This window comes from Rhopalosiphum padi, chromosome 2, assembly GCF_020882245.1.
Source record: "Rhopalosiphum padi isolate XX-2018 chromosome 2, ASM2088224v1, whole genome shotgun sequence".
NCBI lineage: Eukaryota > Metazoa > Arthropoda > Insecta > Hemiptera > Aphididae > Rhopalosiphum > Rhopalosiphum padi.
In genome coordinates this window covers 10,790,821-10,814,544 of record NC_083598.1, presented here as the reverse complement: position 1 = coordinate 10,814,544, position 23,724 = coordinate 10,790,821, and the positions used below count along the sequence as shown (strand labels likewise).

Genomic DNA, 23,724 nt, shown 5'->3' with positions numbered 1-23,724 from the left:
TTTCTTTTACCAGTATATAATATGATTAAAGCTTGTTCTAAGATAATATGCGGTGTATGATATTTTTATCATATTATTCAGTATTCACGGCCATGGACACAGCTGATATTTAAGAATGAGTATTTTTTTACTGTACTTGTGTGCAGTTGGCATAGATAATATATATATATATATCTTATATTATCTATGGCTGTTGGCCTGTTGCTAGGGATCATAATATCAAAACATTGATATCACAGAATTCTAATTATTCTATATTATCACAGAATATTTGTATTATTATTAACATTATCCGTAGACTTAAAAAATAATTTGCATGTACACAATAATAATATTATAAGTCTATGACTTTATGATATTATCGCCGAAAAACTGTGCATTTACCAGTTCATTGATCACAAATCGATTAAAATTATTAAGTTTTGGACTCAAGTCTTGGATAATTGACTTTTCAAGTGTTTTATATTTTTATGGTTTAATTCAATAATTATTATACAAATACGACATTAAACCCGTGTTGTCTAATTTTACTTCAGGTATATATGCAATAACTTCGACCATCATTAATAATTATTATTTATTAAAATATTAATGATCTGCACATAAAAATGTCATAAATTTGTTTGCATTTTGCACTTAGAGAGTTGAACACGTCATGCACTAATCATCATGAATCGCTTTCTTTTTAAAAGTACTCAATATGCAATGAAAACTAAGCTTGTACACGATGTAAAAAATATGACTTTCAGACACGAAATTATAAATACCAAAGGTAAGGTGTTTCATGTATAAGATATTGTAATATCACTCATGATTAATCCTGAATTTTCTGATTCCATTTACATGTTTATAAGCAAATAATTTAAATTAAATCAAATCAAAAATAATTATAAGCAACATTTTTTAGAAATGTATAGGCTCCTATTTTACAGTGTGTTGTTTTTACATATAATATTTAGTAAAGTAATAATAGAAGTTATAATATGTTTTATTTATTTTTTCCAGGAAATTTTGTTATAAAAATTCAATACAAAGTAATCGACGGTTTATTTGTTTTATATCATACTGAAGTACCTGTAGAACATAGAGGTCATCAACTTGGATATTTAATTTATCAAGTAAGTAGGTTAAACTAGCTATGTGTTGTGAGCATCTAATGTATTATTTAGTTTTGTTAAAAGTAATAACTTAGACTATAAGTATTATCTGTGGTGTATATAGTACATACTCATAGCAATATTTATTGAAGAATTTGTGTACAGTAAATATTTTTTTTTTTATTGAACCATTTACTTACTAAGAAGTAAGCAATTAATTTTCTAACAGCAAGAAAACATTTTTGGAAAGTATGATATTTACTTAAAACATTATTAAGGTGATATATCGAGTATTATATCATGATATTTATCATTGATTTACTTATTAGAAATAAATTTATAATATTTGTAAGTAACATAATAATTTATTAGTATAAAGAGTATACAATCATTAAACCTTTTTAAACACTGCATACTTACAGTTATTTTGATTAAAACTAAATAACTAAATTATATTTGTATTATTTTTCTTTTGCTCATTCATATTTTTAAATATTTTTAAATATTTTTATGATATACTTGATTACTTATTTCTAAAGGTCTTTATTTTTTTTTTTTTTAGGAGGTGATTGACTACTTGGTCCAACATAATATTAAAACAGCTTTATACTGTCCTTTCCTGATAAAATGTCTGAAAATATATCCAAATGAAAAAATGAATATCATTAAAAAGTTACCTACAAATAACAAGCTATCATTTTAAAAATGATAACTCCATTATAATTAAGTAGTATAGACATAGGATTATCAAGTGTATTTAGTACACTAAAATATATATCCATTGTTTACAAAATAAGATAAAATGGATTTAGAACTCATACAATATTACCTTAGAACAAAATACTTCTCTAGTGCTCAAATATCTGGATTCAAAGCTATACAAAATAATCTAAATAGTTCAGTCTACCAGCTCTATTATGGTATATCATTTGTTCTTCATAATAAACTGTCAAAAGGACTGACCATACTTGATGCTCTTGCAAAACTTACTGATATTGGATTAGCTTCTACGCTAGTTATGATCTATGCCCATAAACAATTTGAGGTATTTACATTTTTCAATTATTAACTTTATTTGAAATTTGTTATATCATATCTTTTTCAATACTACAGGATCCTGATATCAACACAATAAATATGTTAGAACTCACAGTCACAGAGTTCAGTTATTCAGAAGTAGTACTGTTTCATGCTGCAAATGTTATGTTGCTATGTAATTGTCTTGAAAAATCAAAAACTTACGTTGACCAGCTTTTATCTGAATATCCAAGTTCAGCCGATGGTTATTTAATTAAAGGTTGGTTGGAACTTAAAGAAAACAATCTTAAAAGTGCAAGAAACTGCTTTAAAGCAGTTCTATCACAGGTAAGTTGTTTTTTCAACATTAATATTTATTTATTAATTTAAGTATTTAAAATATTTTAGAAAAATGATTCAATTGGAGCATATCTCGGTGAAGCTGCAACTTTAGATGTGACTGAAGCTATTCATATCTTAAATCAACTTATTGTTAAATTACCTGACTTTTTACCGCCTTTTATTGAGAAGTTAAATCTTTACATAAGTGTACAAAAATGGTCTGATGTTATTGAAACTGCTGATCGTGTATTAGGCATAAATTCAGACTGCCTATTAGCTATAATGGTTAGTTAAAAGATTTTTAAAAGATTTATGTAGTCTTTTATAACTTACTATACCTATTATTTTACTTGCAATGATACTTATACAACTACTTTTAATTATTTTCAGTCAAAAATTCTATATAACATTGCTGTTGCTGGGAAATATGTAGAAATACCTAACCAGTTTTTCAAAACCATTGAAAAATCCGAACCAAGTCCAAATTTATTTGTCCAATGGTCTTCAGCTATATCTCGAACTTGTGGTCAAAATAAAACCATTATCAACGAGTGTATTCGTGCTATGCAAATTGCTGTTGATTTGGAACCAAGTGTTAATAATAAACTAGAACTTGCCTATCAAATATATTTATCTGGACAATACAAGGAAGCAATACAGTTGTATGATGATTTATCTAATGCAGAACCTATTCCTAAAGCAATAGAAGGGATAATTCTGTGTCATATTGAAATGAATGACATAAATGATCAAGTAAACGTTTTTAATATTTTTTAACATCCATCATAATTATAAAAAAAATAATAATCAATGTTATTTTTAGGTTGAAAAACAAATTGAATTGTTAAATGAAATTAGAGGAGAATTAAAATCAAGTGAACTTATATTTATAAATGCATATTGTGCAAAGAATAATGAAGTTAAATCAACCTTAATTAAATTAGCAGTTGAGAAGCAATTTGATTGTATCGCAAACTTGTCATTTGGCACAGAATATTTGATAAAACTTAATCCAAATATGATAATGACTTTTTTGAAACATTTGTCTGATCGTATTTATAAAGAAATTGCCTTAGAGAAGATTTTAAATGTTTGTCCTGGACTTATTGATTGTTGGTTAATGCTTGGAAATATTCAAAATATAAAAAAAGCTTATAAATCACTAGAAAAAGTATTAGAACTAGATCCTACAAATTCAGAAGCTCATCTTATGGTTGCCAATTTGTTAATAAAGCAGGTAAATAGTTATTGGATATTTCTATTATTGGACATAGTCACAACCAAGTACCAAACTCTCCATAGAATGTTTAACCTGTTTAATTAATCTTGTCTCGTGACATTTATCTATTTGTTACTTAATTATATATACTTAATGTAACTAATACCCCTAGAGATTTCTACTTATCTAATTATTTTCTTAATATATATTATCGAATTGTTAAAATTTTATTTTTGTTTTTAAGGGTCATTTTGAAAATGCTTCTAAAAGCCTAGATTTAGGGCTTAGCTATAACTTATCGATTAGCGAGTGGCCTTTATATAATCTATTAAATGGTCTTGTTCATAAACATTTTGAAAGAAATAATGAATGCATTCAAGCATTAGAAAATTCTTTGAATAATTTATCAAGTAATGTATTTAATTGGGCCTGAGTACTTAGATGATAAATACAATTAACAGTAAACTTTGTTTATATTTTAGATGAACATACACTTGAACACAATAATTTAGCTTCTTTGTTTGTTACACTCAGTGAATGCTATTGTATGGGAAAAAATATTAATAAAGCAGTACAAACTGTGAATAATGCGTATGAATATTTGAAAGATACAAGTTATGAAGGAGAAATTAAAATAGCAGAAGCTAAAATTTCCATGTACAAAAATGATACTAAAAATGCTTTAAAGATATTAAATTCTATAAAATCTGATAAAGACATCTTCATTAAAGTATGTTTTTAAATTTATATCTTAGTATTTTATATTATTAAAACTTGTTGTAAATTTCACTATATCATAGCAAGATATATTGTTATAATGTTATGTATTATATTATAATTGTACATGCACTTGAATTAATATCTTAAAAGTATAGCCTTCTTACTTATGTACAGTTAGGTTATACAGTTTTATTTAATTATAATGTTTAAATATTAGGCTCAAAAAATGAAGGCCGATATTGTTATGAAGACTAATCAAGATCTATTTGAATATGCCGAATGCTTCAAAAATTTAGTTGATTCTTTTCCCACTGTTGATAATATGATTGAATTATCAAATGCATATTTAAAAATCCTGGTAAATATATAATTAATTTTACAATAGTTAATTAAATATTTGGAATTGTATGTAATTCAGACATTATTTACTTAGTATTTTTTTTATGTATTATTATAGGTACTATTTTTATTTGGTAGTTTAATTTATGTAAATATTATATTTTATTATACTATAGTTTTGGTTCTTAATTGTAATTATAATAACAAAAATTAATTTAATATTATAGGAACCCGATGAGGCTATTAGAGTGATCAAGAATGCATTGAGTTTAAAGAATGATCCATCTTTGTATATAAAAGTTGCCCAAGTATTAGTTGCAGCACATCAATATGACGAGGCTATTAAATACTATAATAAATCAGGTACTTGAAAATAAAATATTTATTTTTAATTGTTTAAGTAGGCATTTAGAATACTTATGTTTTGATTTTCGTAGGTAATGATGGTGCGTTGGAGATGGCAAATCTATTGATTAAATTGAATCAGTGCGATATGGCAATTAAAGTTCTAAATCAACTTCCATTAGAAGTTAAAGTTATTCCCATGGCAAATGTATGTTTTTTAAACTGTACTTATTGGAATAGAGTAAAATCTCCTAATACAGATAATATAATATTATAGTGATTAATGGAGATCTTACTGTAAACTATTTTTTGATGTACATATCATGTTTTTAATTATTTATAATATTGTATATATTAAATATTTACAGGCTTTGGAAAAAAAAGGTAGATTAGATGAAGCACTTGATTTGTTAAAACAGTGTTCTTACTTAGAAAACCAAGAGTTGAGCACAAGATTAAGTATATTGAGACATAGTGGTGAGATTGCTCATAAGTTAAATCGAAATGATCTTGCTGTTTCTTTTTACAAACAAGCACTTGTCCATGTTGTTGTAGACAGTGATGAAGCAAGTTCATTAAAGATAAGTCTAGCCAAGTTGTATATGCAAGTAAGTTCAAATTTAAAAATATATCGTATAATATACATATAAATCTATAAGGCTTTATCTAGATAAATTATAATAAAATGTAATGTAACATATGGGTGTATTTCAAATCTAAGTTATCAAAATATTTGAACAGACTAACAAAATATAAAAAAATTGACTTACACATTATTTATAAAATGATGTTTATTGTTGGTGTAAATAAATTATGGTTTTTTTTTTTTTTGTAGATGAATGATTGGAATTCGTGTGAAATGATATGTTCTTCATTGCTCAAAGATACAAACAATGATTTAGCATTATTAATTGTAGCCGATTTGTCATTTAGACGCTGTGATTTTGTAACAGCCAAAAAACATTTTTATAAACTTTTGGAAAAACAACCCACCAACTGGGCAGCATTAGCTCGTTTAATAGAAGTCTGCCGTAGAACTGATTGTTTAGAAGAAGTAAAGACATCTATAGCAGTCGCACATAAGAATACTGATCAAGCAGGATTTCATTACTGTTGCGGGTTGTATTACTGGTATGCATCAAATGTCAATGAGGCAATGAAACATTTCAATTTTGCCAAAAACGATGCTGAATGGGGTCAGCAAGCACTGCACAACATGGTTCAGATTTGTTTGGATGAAGCCACGTTAAATTTAAACTTGGCCAATAAACTGATAACAGTATGAACAATAATATAATATGAGCAGTTATGTTGTGTATTAAGATGTGACAAATATATTTATTTCCAGGAGATGAAACCTAATACACCAGAAGAACAAAAAAATTATACCTTATTATCGACTTATGTGTTATTAGAGTCTAAAGAAAAACAATCTGTAGAAAAAGCAATAAATGTGTTTAACGAATTGTCTCAGGAATCGTGCAAGTAAATGTTTTGTGCCCTGTAACTATTTTTTTACAAAATGTTAATGAAAGTGGTTTGCACTTGTAGAATTGCTGCTTCATTAGGGTTGGCAATGGCTTTTGTTTATCAAAAACAAGCACAAAGAGCTAAGACAATTCTAAAAAGAGTTGCTTTGAAAGCTATCTGGCAATTTGAAGAAGCTGAATATTTGGAACGCAGTTGGTTACTTATGGCAGAATTATATTTTCAATCTGGCAAGACCAATGTATGTGTGGAATTGGTTAATAAAGTCCTTGTCTACAATAAATCTTCAATCAAAGGCTTAGAACTTTTAAGTGCTGTGGCAGAAAAGGAACAGAAATATGGTATAATAATATTTTTATAATTTTGAGTACATTTAATTTTTAAAACATTTTACTTAAATTTAGATGATGCTGTGGATTATTATGAACGTGCTTGGGTATTAAGTGGATGCAAGAATTTTAAAGCTGGATATAAGTTAGCTGTAAATTTGTATAAATTAAAACTATTCACAAAGTCTGTCGAAATATGCTTTGATTTAAACCCTTCAAGTCCAGATCAAATTAAGTTGAAAAAAGATATAATGGACAAAGCAAGACTATCATTACGATCACGATAACTAACTGTGTAAAAGTTAATTTATTTTATTATGTTTACTTTTCAAATCACCATAATGTATCATAAAATGTAGTAACTTTCAAAAATAACTGTACTTTTGAGAGATTATATGTTTTTGTCATCTTTTCTTATTTTACTTTAACATATTGATTTTACTAGAATCGTACAGACACACATTGACAAAAAGAAAACATGTTGGTGTTGATAATTGGATATTGCACAATGCTGAATCATTTAATGCAAACATTAAATATTTTTTGATAACTCAATTCTAGACTTTTCACAGAACCCAGATATTATAGTTATAATCTATGGCCTGACGGTAGTGATAAAGAATTGTAGAGTAACAAAATTATTGTTTGCTTTTTACCAATATAATAAATAAGTCATTATAGTTTTATATTGTTTATTATTTTAACAGTACAATATTACCTATATTATTGGAGAATGAGCGCGTAAAAGGGAATAAGGCATTTTTTCTATCGTTACAGTATCTCGTTTAATAAAATGTTAAATGTTCTATGTAAATTTCATAACCAAAATATTTGATTTTTATTATTTTTATATTTTTAAGTCTTTTCAGTCGATACAGTCATACATAAAATAATTTTTTCGTCTCTTAAAAAGTAAGTAGGTAGCAAATTTAACCTGCTTATTCCCTTTTAACCCGCATGCCAGTCAATTATATGTTATATAGGTATGTACTACTTTTTACAAATATTATCGATATGACAACATGATAATTATCTACGAGCTTATCAATTAAACCGTTATTATGTCGGTTTTTTATTTATTGGTTTCCGAGTGGTTGGTGCAGCCGGAGTCGGGGCTTTTGGGGTTTCGATTTTGGGTGGATTTTCTACTTCTGGTTCTTCTTCGGGTTCTTCTTCTTCGTCGCTGTTTGGTCCGAATTTATTCAAAAGCGGTTTGACCGCACCTTCGCTAATAATTCTCGATACTTTACTCGGTATTTTTGCAATGTTGTTTCCGGTACTCACTACGTCTTCGCCTATAGAAATCGGCGTGTCCACAACAGTCCCTCCTAATTTAACTAAATTTTTACCCAAGCTCGTAGATTTTTGCAACGTGGAATACATTGTGTTTGCACCCTGGTCACCGATAACTCTGGCGCTTTTTATTAAATGTTTTGCTCCATTTGTTGATCTGTCACTGAAACTCGACACCAAACCCATACTCTCCCTAGCCACGTCTTTCACATTCTTCGACCGGTCTCGCAAAAATCTTCCAAAAAAGTCGGCTGTATTGTTGGCCGTTTTCAAGAGCCCAGTGAATCTATTTAATAAACCGGCTCCTCGTCTGCTGGCTATCCTCTTCGCCGTTCTTAAAACTCTTCTACCCGATTCTTTTATTGTCGTTGGTTCAGCTTCTGACGATCCCTCTTTGTCTGGATTTGTTTCAGGTTCGCCGTTGGTTGGTTCAGGATTAGTGGGCTTGCTTTCTGGAGTTCCATTTGGTTTTGTTATTGCTCTAGGCTTGACTCTTGGTTTTCCTGATCCCGGATCAACAGCTTCTCTGGGTGTAGGGCTTGATGGATCTGGTTTCTAGATTTCAACCAAAAAAATAAATAAATAGTAATAATTAGATAAATTTTAGTTAATTTAATTTATTTCAACGATATAATAATTAAACAATTGAGATTACCCATTATATTATTATATTCTAATAGAATATTTTTTTAAATACAAAATGTTGAATATTATACTATGAGAACTCCTTCATAATATTCATTTTTTAACTACAGTATACTCTAAACCTGTATATACCATAGGTAGGTACCTACACAACTACTTACCTATTCTTTGAATTGGTATTTATGATAATACCTAGGTAAGTAATTTATTATTTTAAAGTAGGTTTCTATGCCTCTAAGGTTATAATTATAATAGACAATTACTACGACATCTTAAATGAGACTGAATGAATCAATATTCTTACATCTATTTTTATTTATTTTTCTTCGGTTTTCTATTTTTTTTATCATAAACACCTACTTTTATATTGGTTTCATTTTTTCAATCAAATAAACTAAAATATATTTTTTATTTATATTTACCAATGCTGAAATTCCAGTGATGGATACATCAAAAACCTAAAACATATTTATTTATTAATTTTAGTATAATTATATATTATATAGTATAATATGTAGGTATTGAGTAGGTTTATATTATAAATATTTTTTTTCATTTTAAAATGATACATAATTTGTTTGTACAATAAGCATATTATTGTAATTATAGTTCTGTTTACATATTATGGACACTTACACCTCACACAGACACACATGTCAGTTACTCCACTTGAACGAAATAATATTTCGATGAACCTATGATAAAATTCAAAATAAATTTGGACTTAAGTACAAATTATAATCAGCTTTAAAAATCACAGAAATCCCCTTATTTGTATAACCTTTTAACAAATTTTATCCCCGAAAATTTTACACTCATCAAAGAAAGCTCAGACTCTGGTGGACTCGATGCTAAATTTAAATATAAAATATAATTAAAACAATTTACACTGAAGTGTTATTAACCTTAAAAGCTGTTATTGTATCATACACCTAAGGGTATACATTTTAGAATTTTCGAAATAAAAATATCCAAACTTGTTGAAATTTGAAGTTGATATATCTTTACAAAAATTAACAGATTAGGTATCTAGAATAACAACGTATGAGGATTTTTTTATAAATGTTTTAAACTTTTTATACGCTAAATCAAACTATTTAAGTTTCAAAATTATCAATAACTGGCAAAAAAAGATCCAAGATATTTTGAAAATTATTGTGTATAATGTCTAATAAACTTGTACCTGAATATTTGTTTGTAAATTAAAATACCGAATGTTATTAACTGTTTGAATTACTTATAACAGTTATAACAAAAACTGGTTATGATTGAAAATTTCCATGTGATAACAGACATAAAAATTATAAAAACAAAAAAAACACACATAACTGTAAAACCAATATATAGGTATTCATCTTTTCATTCAAAATCTAAAAATGCTACTTTATGTTTGGACAAAAATTTTAAATTTATTTTAGAAAAATGAATGAAGAACCTAGGTATTGTTCTAAATTTTCAAGTCTTAAGTAATATTAAGAAATAAAAATTGTTGTCAAACGTAAAAAAAAATCTACCTATACCATTTTAAAAACTTCTCATAAATGTGTTTAAACATTAGGTAATAAACAATAATAAAAAAAAATTACCTAATATTAAAAAAAAAAGTCGAATTAATAACAAACCTGTAGAATTGTTACAGCTATACATAAAACGAATAGAGTCTTCATCTTGAACCAGGAAAACCAAAAAATATGTCTCCTAAAACTAAATAACTTATATTTTCTTCTTTCTGTGTCCTTTATATATTGTGTTTAAAACATAAAGTTATCGCTATTATACAACAGAACACGTGTTCATAATCTGCTATATTGTTTTATTGTAACCAAACTGTATTTTACATAATTTCACATAATATAGAAAACAAAAAAAAAAAAATAACAAGTAGAGTCAACTATTGTAAAATATAATGAAAAATGTGTAATATTTGTTTCACACAGGTGAAACAAATATTCTGCAAAAATATTAAGGTGTAATTATTAATGTATACAATTAATAATTTTTATTTTTAGAACCTTTTTTATATTATTATTTTCGAAAGTGATTTCGAAGTGGCGAACCTTTTACATTAGCTTATACTAAGGACAACAGGTGACAAGTTTCATAATAGCTCTTTAAAATTTGATAAATGGTCTCGTTATAGTTAGTATACCTATATTTTTTATTTACCTAATAATACTCATTTATCATCAAAATAATAAATATACTATACTATAAAAAATACACTTAAAGTTTTGCTAATTATAATATGGATAAACTTTAGTGTTTTGACTTGATATAGTTTAATTAATTAAGCAAATATACAAAACTATGAGAACTGCTAATAATTGCTATATCATTTTTAAATGTATAAATTTATTATTGATAAATTATTTAATGGTTAGAAGTCACCTCCTTCTCTTGTCTCACATTTAATTCTTGGATATAATAAGTAAAAAATATTTATAATATTTTACCCCCCCCCCTCCATAACTAAAATAAAATACTTTAAGTTATGATACTATTTTTATATACCTACTGATACATAAATATTCTTAGTAATACGTACATTATATGTATATGTATACATAATTTATACTACCTACTTAATTTCACAACTGTCATCTTAGTAGATACAGACCGTCCATCATATTATTATTTTAAGTATTACTTTTTATATATCGCACAATTTATGTTTAACGTGAGTCTTAGCTACTATAAAAACAGGTTAATGGTCAATAATTGATTAAATATTTATAGCTCAAGTATAATGTTTGGTATAGTAATATGTGACTGTTACGTAATAATATTTTATAATTGAGTATTGAACTAATATGTAAAATATTTTTTTTAAACATTTACAAGAAAATAATGCCACTGGCGATTTGGACATAACAATAAATGTAATTATTGGAAAATATGTCATATTGAAAAACAATAATTAACATAAATTGTAAGTTGTAATATACTTAACTCCAGGCTTAAGACTTCTTCCATTTGTAAATATTTTATGGATAATTTAATGAATATAGTATAATGAATAGTACTATGCATATAGTCAAATAAAAATCTTATTTGGGGTATGAGAAATCTAAACACAACATTATTTTTTGTATATTTTTGAATATTTTAAGATTTTTGATTATTAAAGTGATGCAAATTTAAGTATTTTCTAGCTATTTAGCATTTTTCTTTAATTTACTATTCTTCAGAACAATAAAAAATATGTATTTTGTTCGTAACAATGAATGTATGACAATTAAAATATCTGTATTATATACCAAGACCAACGTTGTGTGCTTTCCACGCTTTAAGTTTTGCACTCCTCGTCAATGAATCCATTATACATAATTTTATATTAGTTCGATATGTTTTTGTTAAGTGTATGATATCTAACTCGATGGTCGATTCTTTTCGTATCAATTTTCGGTGTTTCCACAAGGTTGACATTTTTCGTAAATATTGCAATAATAATAATAATAATTACGATCACACGGCGGAATAAGTAGGCAATTTAGCTACACTACTACCGTGGATCAATACAATTGCTTCAGTGTCTCATCATAACATAATCATAATAATATTATTGGATCTTTATATTATTATTATGTACGGTATGTTCTATGTCGTCTGTTAAATATTAGTGTTATTTTATACAGTGTTTTCGGATAGTTGATGTTTTTCGTTATATCGCTTACGATCGTCATTGTTACTATATTTATATGTCATTATAATGTATGAATAACTTTACAGACTTACTCAGATTAGTCAGATTTAAGCAATAGTACAACACGTTTATAATGTATAATACGTCCAGTGGCGAACGCCTGTAGCGGGTTTTGAAAGTTTTTCTCTTCGACTTATTATCAACTTCTTCTCTATGCCATACACTTCGTGCAGCATTCACTTGCAAATTCTCTGTATTGTATTGTGTCTTGGCCGTTTTTGGTTACTCAATATCACTTCTAATCACACCAAATACTATATTGTAATCCGATCTATTTTCGCTGTCTGATTCATTCGGATCAGTAATCTCAGTAGTCTACAACTTCTTCGACATTACTGTTAACATCATAACCGCCTCTACTCCCGTGTTTAATGAAAAAAATAGATGGCTTAACCGTAGTGTTAGTGTTTTATATTATATAATATGTATTAATATCTTCAACACTGTTAACGGAGATGTATTATTATTATTTATTTCGAATAAAAAAAAATCTTATTGGTTTATATACTGTTTTGTGTGATTTTTTTTGTTGAATATTTTATATTTTATCATATAATTTTTAGGTGTTTTTTATTTTGTAAACAACTGGTTTACAAATATTTTAGATAATTGTATACAATAAAAAAAAATACATTCATTGTCGTGTAAAATTATATACCAATATGTTAAAATAATTTTATTAAATAATAATACACAATCAATACCTACAAGACTGTTAAGATCATACATATTACTAATGATGGTGCTTTTATCTTTAAACTATTCTAAGATACACTACATTTATTGTTTTTAGAACTTAAAATTTTGGTCACTAAATTATTTCTACTTTATTTAAATTCAGTATTTCTGTATTAAGTCCAGTAAAACTACAATAGTTATCTCAGATACACAATAGAACATGTGTTTGTCATAATAACTGCAGTTTGCAATTACATTGTTTTCTAATCATAAACACTAAATTTTACATAATTCTTGTTTGACTTACACAAAAACAATTATATACTATTCAATGTTTTTTGTATTTAAAAACGTAAAATAAGTAATTTTTGCATTCAACGTTGCATTATTATTTTTCAGTCATTTTATGTTTTCGTATTTTTTTTATTCATAAAGTGTTATTATTAATTAGTTTATTATATGTTAATGATAAAATAATAACAAATATTAATGTGTTAATTATTAATAATTAAAATGTTGATTCTTATTAATTACTTATAGTCTTATATCAATGAAATATTAATAAAACATTTAAGAACATTATAGAGGCTTAAGTTTCCAAAATAATTTTATATGAATTACATTTTTCATTATGTTAATGTAAAAGCTACAATTTTTTTTACATTCAAAATAATGAAATTAAATTTTATCTAATTTATTAAGTTTACTACGAGTATATCTGTTTTTTTTTTAATTTTTTGATATTTTTAGTATTCTAGCAACCGCTAGAAAAAATAACAAACAATTATTAAACAATTAAAAATACTTGAAATTTTGTACAGAGGTTCGTTAAGCAATGTAGGGGTGCACTAAAAATTAACTTTATCGGGTTGATTTGTGAATCTAAACCATCAAGGGCGTCACCCAAGCGCATACAAAAAAAATTCATTCAAATCGGTCCAGCCGTTTAGGAGGAGCTTAGTGACATACACACGTACAGTAGAATTATATATATAAATAAGATATACATTTATAAAATATTGTTTAAACTGTAGAATGTGTCATCATCAAATCCAACACGCCTATGCATAATTAGTGATTTATGATATTTTTATGCATACTAACAAATTAAAATATTTACATTACGCTACAGTACACTTTTCTTGAGAAAACCTAAGTTATAAAATATAAATATAAAAATACACAATATACAGCTACCATTGGGTATCTCTGAATTTTTAAAAATTATCTTCAGGTTCCATGGCTCATGAGTTTAAAGGTTCTCAACCTCTGTACTACATTAATACTAACGATAAATATAATTTCTTGACGATACGATAAAATAGCTAATACTTGTCTTTAATTTAAATTTAAATGCTTAAGAGAATGACAAAACGTCCATAAATTGTTCGTAGAAATTGTTTAGTGCTGAAATAACCTCTCGGCTACATACACGAAATGTATAAAAATAAAGAAGAAAGTATATAATATGTCATGGTGTTTATTATTTTTGTATCATTTATACGATAAAATCTATTTATGTATGAATAAATTATAAAGAACTGATCTTGAAACAATAATTTATATATAAAGCTGTGATACACTAAATTACTAAATATTTTTCCTCATAAAAAGTTGGTGTCATAATTATGATAATTAAAGCTTCAGTGGTTCTCACTACTTTTATTATAGAATTTATATAATATATATAGAATTATACAATTATTTTACAGTTATTTTGTGTAATTTTCTGTACTTACTTCATTATTGGTGTATTAACTACTAATATATTATGGTCATTTCCAGGGCTCAGAGGTTATAGCTCTTAATAAAAACTCATAAAGAGATATTATGCACTTAAAAAATTAGTAATTATGCGAAATAAAATTCTTATCAATTTTTTTTATAGAATATGATAATTGATAGTAGGTATTTAGGACCTATTAGTTAGTTTTGGAACATAAATACAATGAATCCGATAATTATATTATAATGCATTCGACATAAATTTGAAAAATAACCAAATTATTGAAAATAAATAGAATAAATTATCTAATGTAATCGGTAATAACAACCGGTACCAACTATATGTGAAACGTAATCAAAATACATGTTTTCATTCGAATATTTGTATTCTTTAGTGGAGTTATATGTTATATTGTTTATTTCTTTATTATATAAAAATATACCTATAATATACTTTACAACTCTAAATTAGCAAAATGACACTAAAAACCGTAACTATGTACGAGTATACATTGATTATTAGCAAAATAATACCAGGAAAGTGTGAAACAAAGTTGTATCTTACTTTCCATGTTCAATCACTTACAAAAAAAATATAGGAATTTGCTAGAACTTCCAAGCCCTAGTCATCAGTTCATCACTAAATTCATTATTTGTTAAACGTATCAAGATTATATAATATTTTTTTCAGATAAATGAACATGCACTACACACAATATACATAACATTCAATTATTAATAATGTATCAAAATAAGAAATTTTTTATACTTTTATGTAATTTTATAGTTTTATCAATGATTTAAAAACCGGTTTTAAAAAAAAATATAGATTTATATATATATATATATATATAATAGGAATATAATAATATATAATGATTAATATAATATGTTACAAATTTCACTTAACAAATAATATTTAAATAAACTGTTTGATTTTTTTTATAAAAATAATAGTATTATTATTGTAACTGAGACAAATTATAGAGCTAACAAATGTAAAATATTAAAAACAAATATGTTTTCTGAATAAATTAAATATAATTTTACAAAAAAACATTTAATTTCAATTTGTTATTATTGCTGATAATTTTAAGTTCTACCTTAATAATTTCCACCAGTTTTACTGAACATATTTCTTTCACCAAATGATCTACTACCACCTACTTCACTCATACCACTATCTCCTCTAAATGAGTTACTTTTAATATTACTACCAAATCTTCCACTTCCATAATTTCCCCCAGTCATTTTTATGTTAACAGTATTCGACTCTTTATCTCCATTTTCATTACTAAATTGTAAACCTCCAACTGACCCTCTAAAATTTCTCTTTTCACCACCTCGATTTACTTTACCAATGTCTCTAAGTTTTGACAATTTACGAGCTATACGCCCTCCGCCAATTTTTATGTTTCCTCCACCTGATCGATCAGTTTTACCATCATTTGTACCACTGATTCTTATAGATAATTTTGATCCACTAAAACCTATACCTCCTTCTTCCCCACCAGATCCACCAAATCTACCACCATTTTTTCCACCGAATCTAATAGATCCTTTTGATCCACTAAATCCTATACCCCCTTCTTCCCCACCCATTCCACCAAATCTACCATCATTTTTTCCACCGAATCTTATAGATCCTTTTGATCCACTAAAACCCACACCCCCTTCTTCCCCACCCGATCCTCCAAATTTACCATCATTTTTTCCACCGAATCTTATAGATCCTTTTGATCCACTAAATCCTATACCCCCTTCATCCCCACCCATTCCACCAAATCTACCATCATTTTTTCCACCGAATCTTATAGATCCTTTTGATCCACTAAAACCCACACCCCCTTCTTCCCCACCCGATCCTCCAAATCTATCATCGTTATTTCCACCGAATCTTATAGATGCTTTTGATCCACTAAAACCCACACCCCCTTCTTCCCCACCCATTCCACCAAATCTACCATCGTTATTTCCACCGAATCTTATAGATCCTTTTGATCCACTAAAACCCACACCCCCTTCTTCCCCACCCGATCCTCCAAATCTACCATCATTATTTCCACCAAATCTTATAGATCCTTTTGATCCACTAAAACCCACACCCCCTTCTTCCCCACCCATTCCACCAAATCTACCATCGTTATTTTCACCGAATCTAATAGATCCTTTTGATCCACTAAAACCCACACCCCCTTCGTCCCCACCCGATCCACTATATCTATCATCATTTTGTTTACCAACTCTTATAGATCCTTTTGATCCACTAAATCCTATACCCCCTTCTTCCCCACTCGATCCTCCAAATCTATCATCGTTATTTCCACCGAATCTTATAGATGCTTTTGATCCACTAAAACCCACACCCCCTTCTTCCCCACCCATTCCACCAAATCTACCATCGTTATTTCCACCGAATCTTATAGATCCTTTTGATCCACTAAAACCCACACCCCCTTCTTCCCCACCCATTCCACCAAATCTATCATCATTTTGTTTACCAACTCTTATAGATCCTTTTGATCCGCTAAATCCTCTACCTTCTTCTTCTTCTCCTTCTTCTTCTCCACCAGATCCACCTGCTCTATTCTCATTTTTTCTATGAAATCTTATAGATCCTTTTGATCCACTGAATCCTCTACCTTCTTCTTCTTCTCCTTCTTCTCCACTAGCTCCACCCGCTCTATCCTCATTTTGTTTACCAAATTGCATTGATCCGACCGACCCATTAAACCCTCTACCCTCTTCTTCTAATATGCCTATATTTCCTAATTGAAAACCTCTATCTATGCCACTAGATTCATACAATTTACTAACGTCATTTATACGGCTCGTTTCGCTATTTTTATTTATTCCATGATAAATACTTGATAACTCAGGTCCCTTAACCTGAACTGGAATATCAACATATTGAATATTTGTTGAAGATTTTGAAGATCCACCACTTATTTCAGAGGAACCAGTATTAGTAATTGTATTTTCTGACACTCCGTCACCATTATTATCTGCAAGTTGACCGTCTTGTCTTACAAGAATCTTCTTTGTATTTAGCCCCAAACCTCTGTTAGATGACATTTCCAGATTTTGATTTGCATTAAGACTTGTTAATGTGCCTCCTGATATACTAAAAGGTTGTATTGTTGAAGACTGTTGCTGTAAACGCCCATTGTATATTGGTACCTTAAAATGTAAAAATTTATTATAAAAAAGAAAAAGAGGTCTAATTTAAAATTGATAAAAAGTATTTTATAATCGATCGAAAAAACTATAGCAAATTAATAATTTGTTTGTTTCTTTATTTATTTAAATTTTAAATTTAATTTTATTTGAAGAATATAATACAAGTTTTACGATAAATTTAAAAAATAACTTAAGAGTTTAACGTTTGTAAATATTAGTTATCTGAAAAATATTCTCAATTAGTAATAATTATGGATTAATTAATTTTATTTTTAAAATATAATAATAATTGATTATCAATAGAATTTTCAAAGAAAAGTGCAACATTATGTGTGTTGTCCTGTCTAATATTTCCTTATTTAAAAATTTACATTATCAAATGTAATTAATGTTTACCGATTTACTGTTTATAGATGAATATATTCTACTTGCAGGAGAATTCCATGTAACTGAAACTCCAGTGATCTAAAAATAAATGAAAACGTTAAAAATATTGTTTTTGTTAGTTTCTTATGTTAATTTAACTTAAAGTTTTATATATTATTTACAATTAATAAACTATACATTATTCACTATTAGTTGAAAATAATGAATTAGTTTATTTATAATATAAAGTTAAAAATAAATAGTATAGAAGTTTAAAAAATAAAAATAAAATAAAATACTAGGTGTATTAATGTTTATTTGCATTTGTAATATTATCTGTGTGCTTAAAATTTACTAATTTAGTCATTTTTATTTAATTAATATAAAAGTATGAAAAAAATTATGTATATTATAAAGAATATTATTATAATAGTATTATCCAATATTCTATGAATAATCGATTTTAAACAAAAAAAAGTAAATATAAAAAATAGGTATGTGTGAATTAAAATAATAATATAGTTCAGCAACTATTATCATAGAGGACTGCACTTTATTTCACTTTCACTTACTTTTACCGTGTCGAACGATTGTTCACACAAATTGTTAAGATTTAAAATAAAATATTAAAATGTAATTAATTATATTTTCAAGTATCTTCTACTTGTATTACTCAAATCTTACAATATATCTGTTATTAAATATATTTATTTTTATACTAAAAAATGGATTTCATTAATATTACTTAATTTTTTATTAATACTACTAACGATAAACTATTTTTTTTAAATATGTTAAATTTATATTTAAATCAGTAAGCAAATAACTTTTTTAACTTATCATTTCTGATTACAGTAAATTATATAAAGTCAATTTAAATTATACCTGTAGGATGGATAATGAAATACAATAAATAAGTACGAGAAACATTCTCAGCGTTCTACTTCACTATTTAAAAACTAGCTATTGTATGTAATGTTATACGATCTATATAACCATATAACTCTATATATATAACTATATGAACTTTTAATTTTTAGTTTCCATATAACATTTTTATACACCAGGTACAATTTATGATTGAACACTGTTATGTGGGTGTTAATGATATTTACATATCTATACAAATATATAACTTCCTATAGCAACAATAACGATGGCATAATATCGCTTATATTGTTTATCCAAGAACTAGATACCTACTAACATTAAACAGTTTAGCATACATATATTAGTTATAGTTGATATTTTTTATTAGTGGTAATCCTATTAATGGTTTCAAATGTTATCACAATTGCTGCTATTTAACAAACCATTGAAGAAAAAATAAATAATTACGAAAAGCTAATTACTTTTTTTTTTAAACAATTTAATGAACATAATGATTTGTTATCGATATGGTTTTGGAGTTAAGGCAAAAGTTAAATACATTAAATACTACTTTAAATGCATAAAGCATATTATTTATATCTATAGTACTGTATCTTTCATTACAACTCATAATTTTATAAATCATAATATGACATTTCTTTTTTGCAAACTTGATTGTCATGTCAAAGCTGATATTTACGTATTGTAAAGTAAATTTAGCAATATAACAGTTTGCACATACCATTTATTATCATATCTTAAAATTCATTAATAGTTCCGTTGTGCCTATTTATTATATATACGTTTTTTTGTTTTAATAATAATATATAATATTTATATTTTATTTAATGTAAACATTATAACTATAATTTATTATAAAGTTTAAACATTTTATACGTGTGAAATATATATTTCGATATTAGAAAAACAGTAAGTTTATTGCTGTTAACAATGATTATTGTTGATGAAAACGTTTACATTTACAATAATAAAACGGTGTTTTTTATAACTAAAGAGTGTTAGATACATAAATAATATCCTTACTTTTTGAAGGGAAGTTCGTATTCTTTACGGTTGTCTTCAAATTGATGTTGGTTAGTAAATATACTATGTATTTTTCATTCTTAACTAACTTCTTTAAATAATGTACTATTTTGTTCACGGAATAATTTATTCCAATAAACCATTTACCATCATTATAACCATTATAATTGTATTAATCATATCCTTGTTGTAATATACAAGTTATGACATTGTTTATTTGTCGTATTAACATTTTTGAGGTTATTATAATGGTATTATATTTAATTTGAAATTATAATGAATTAATTGACAACATTTAAAACTTAAAATATAATCAAAAATTAAGAGTAAGAACATCATTTTCATTTTACAACTTGTTTATTTGAATGAATACATATTAAAATTAAACGTATTATATTATATGAAAATTTCATTTAAACTGAACACAAGTATCGAATGTTATAATTTTTGTAAGCGGTCCAAACCAGACAATTATTAAACCCTTAGTATATTAATTTCAGCTCCGTAGGTAATTTTTTAGCCAAAGCCTAAAAAGCCTAAAAATTCAGTTGAAATTTATAAACCTACATAATGATTTAATTTATTTTATAGCAATTATTCATTTATTGGTTTCTAGATACAATATAAAAAATTAATTTTCAACTTTTTCATTAGGTATTTTGGAAAATCAACAGTTTTTGTTATTCATCTTATTTTACAGAAAATATACATATAATACTATATTAAACAGAACAAACTAATTAATGCATTTAATTTTTAATAATAATAGTTATTTATGACAATCTTTGTTAATTTTTTCATGTTTTTATAAAAGTAGGCATGTATCAATAATTGTATAATATAATTAATATAATATACTGTATAGTAATCTATTTGATAATAAATATTTTTAAAATTGTCAATATCAAATTACTTACTATTATAATTATTATCACTTGGTTAATTAGATTTATTTTTTTTAATTAATATATTACACAGATGCTGATCTAAACGATGCCGATGTTTTTCTTGTAGGTTTTCCTTTGTAGATTGCAACATTTGGATTAGTTTCTGTCTTTGGTGAATTATTAGTAGCTGATGGTTCTTGAATTTTTTTAAAATGATTCCTTAATAAATCTAACCTTAATTGCATTTCTTGCATCTCATTCTGTTGACTTGGCGTTTGTTCAACATTTCTCGTCTTAAACAGTACAAATTAAATCAATGTTTATAGGAACAGTTAAAAATATTTTACCTTTTTTGGAATAAGATTACTCCTGTTTTCCGGGATATCATTTCTATAGACACTATAGAATGCAGTGGTTTGCGGGTATCCGTACATAGTCTGTGAGTACCTATCTGTATTGTAGTATGGCCGAAACAACGGAGATAACATCATGCCATATTGAGAAGACTTATATTGTAAAGATATAAATATAACCACGATTAACACAAATTTCATCATAAACAAAAAACCGAGACTTTGATAAAACAGAATTGGAAATATTATAAGCTCGGAACAGTATAAAGTGTGTACCTAACACTTTTTTCGACGTTCAAACGTGCACATGTTCCTAGTGGAGTAATTATTTTCGGCAGACATTATTTGAACCATGGATTTTAAAATATGTATGACTGTATTTATTTATGTAAAAGGTATTCGATTAGGCACATTATACACAACTCAATTGTCATTATACGTTCACACTGTAACCATCATTTGACGTTCTGTATGTTGTAATAATGCATTATAACATCTCGTGTATTTTGTTTCAAACTTTAATACCATTATTTTTATGCTTATTATTGACGTTTTCGATTGTGATTTACGTTTTTGAGATTTTAAAAATGTAAATGAAATTTATAATATATTATAGGTATATATTTTATATTTAGTATTTACGAGTAATTATAATATTTATATATGTGATCTTCAATGATCAAAATATTATGTTAATCACGATTTATTTATTAAATACTATACAAAACAATATTTTAACAAAAAACATCATGGTGCATAACAAATTGCTTAAAGTAATAAACACAACATGTTTATTTTCAAAATAAATTATTTTTATTTAAAATTTAAATTATCACACAGTATAATAATATTAATCCAGATTTTATTTTAGAATATATATTATATAAGAAAATGCGATTCAAATACTAAAAAATACTCTAAGCTAGATGGAAATGTACTCGTCTAAAGTTTAGAAAATGACTCAAGTCGATTTTCCTTAGTATCAGATGAAAGTGTTAAACTGACGAATACATTTTATTATTCAATATGCTACATGCATATATAATTTTCGAATAAGAATGGACATTTTCATGGCAGTGTCAGATGTTGGTATCACATTTAACGATTTTCAATTTTAAAATGTAATAATATTTTGATTCTTTATATATTAAGCTTTGAGAACTCCGAACAATAGCTGCGGGATTATAGTTTTTTTTATTGTATTGTACTTTAACTCTTTGAAACGAGTGTTCCCTCGTGTGGTACATATAGCTTCATCGCTAAGAACCCGGCTGGTCACGCACATCTGAGGGTTAGCAACGCTTGATGGTGTTTGACAAAAACACTATTTGGTGACTGTACAATATTCTAATCAAATAAACAAAAATTATAATATTTTTTTTACTATTTAACATGACGTATATATTATATATACAGTTCAAAATATTTTGATTTAAAATAATATGATTAAAAACAATATTTCTCAGAGGATCATAATGATATTGTCAACTCACATTTTTAATCATCCAAAGTTCATTAGTTATACCAACATAATATATTTGATGTACTGATATATATATTAACGATAATTAAGTATAAGTACCTACATAAGTTGTATTTTAAAATATAAATATTGTTTTATTATAGTATTAATATTATCGATTAAAACTATGAATATATTTAAGTTATTTAAAATACAATAGAAAAATTTTCTATGATATGTTACCGAACATATATATAATAATCTTTTTTCAGTAAAAATATATGCTATTAAAAATGGTAAACATGTTTTATTGTTTTATTGGAATAAACTGTTGAAAAAAAATTTTAAAAAAATAATTACATTTACAGTCTACACCACATGCAAGTACTATCATTATAGCCTAAATGATTCATATAATTATACAGTCGTTTAACACTATAAAGTAGGTATGTATTTTAAGTTTTGAACTATTTTTGCACTTATACATAATCCAATGAAGTGTACATAGGACCTAATACTAAGTGCACTGATGTACAATCATACGCTCGGGATAATCTGGTTTGTACTGTATTCAAAATATGGTTTTTTAAGTTTTGAAAACTCGAAAATTTCTTAGACGATA

General features: G+C 26.3%; 4 protein-coding genes across 5 annotated transcripts; 1 reads left to right on the top strand and 3 right to left on the bottom strand.

Moving 5' to 3' along the window:
* Positions 1 to 274: 274 nt before the first annotated feature.
* On the top strand, positions 275 to 7,582 carry LOC132919160 (tetratricopeptide repeat protein 21B-like). 2 transcript variants are annotated; one of them, XM_060980514.1, is made up of 18 exons: positions 275 to 536; positions 641 to 772; positions 1,006 to 1,118; positions 1,660 to 2,142; positions 2,211 to 2,462; positions 2,523 to 2,741; positions 2,847 to 3,209; positions 3,280 to 3,693; positions 3,920 to 4,085; positions 4,158 to 4,405; positions 4,613 to 4,753; positions 4,962 to 5,097; positions 5,172 to 5,287; positions 5,448 to 5,687; positions 5,915 to 6,358; positions 6,428 to 6,564; positions 6,631 to 6,908; positions 6,972 to 7,582. In XM_060980514.1, the coding sequence occupies exons 4-18, from the start codon at positions 1,900 to 1,902 to the stop codon at positions 7,181 to 7,183; spliced, it is 3,609 nt and encodes a 1,202-aa protein (XP_060836497.1). In that variant the 5' UTR covers positions 275 to 536; positions 641 to 772; positions 1,006 to 1,118; positions 1,660 to 1,899; the 3' UTR covers positions 7,184 to 7,582. The 2 variants fall into 2 exon arrangements, with proteins under 2 accessions (XP_060836497.1, XP_060836498.1); XM_060980515.1 differs by lacking the exon at positions 641 to 772.
* LOC132919162 (uncharacterized) lies at positions 7,572 to 10,610 on the bottom strand. The gene is made up of 3 exons (XM_060980517.1): positions 10,457 to 10,610; positions 9,257 to 9,292; positions 7,572 to 8,744 (listed from the first exon to the last, which is right to left on the bottom strand). The coding sequence occupies exons 1-3, from the start codon at positions 10,499 to 10,501 to the stop codon at positions 7,956 to 7,958; spliced, it is 870 nt and encodes a 289-aa protein (XP_060836500.1). The 5' UTR covers positions 10,502 to 10,610; the 3' UTR covers positions 7,572 to 7,955.
* Positions 10,611 to 15,961: 5,351 nt separating this feature from the next.
* Positions 15,962 to 19,527, bottom strand: LOC132921871 (uncharacterized). Its single transcript, XM_060985109.1, has 3 exons — positions 19,372 to 19,527; positions 18,517 to 18,585; positions 15,962 to 18,120 (listed from the first exon to the last, which is right to left on the bottom strand). Exons 1-3 carry the CDS (start codon positions 19,414 to 19,416, stop codon positions 16,045 to 16,047), a joined length of 2,190 nt encoding a protein of 729 aa, XP_060841092.1. The 5' UTR covers positions 19,417 to 19,527; the 3' UTR covers positions 15,962 to 16,044.
* A 1,211-nt stretch (positions 19,528 to 20,738) lies between these two features.
* On the bottom strand, positions 20,739 to 22,091 carry LOC132922867 (uncharacterized). The gene is made up of 2 exons (XM_060986588.1): positions 21,635 to 22,091; positions 20,739 to 21,580 (listed from the first exon to the last, which is right to left on the bottom strand). Exons 1-2 carry the CDS (start codon positions 21,842 to 21,844, stop codon positions 21,371 to 21,373), a joined length of 420 nt encoding a protein of 139 aa, XP_060842571.1. The 5' UTR covers positions 21,845 to 22,091; the 3' UTR covers positions 20,739 to 21,370.
* Between the last annotated feature and the right edge of the window lie 1,633 nt (positions 22,092 to 23,724).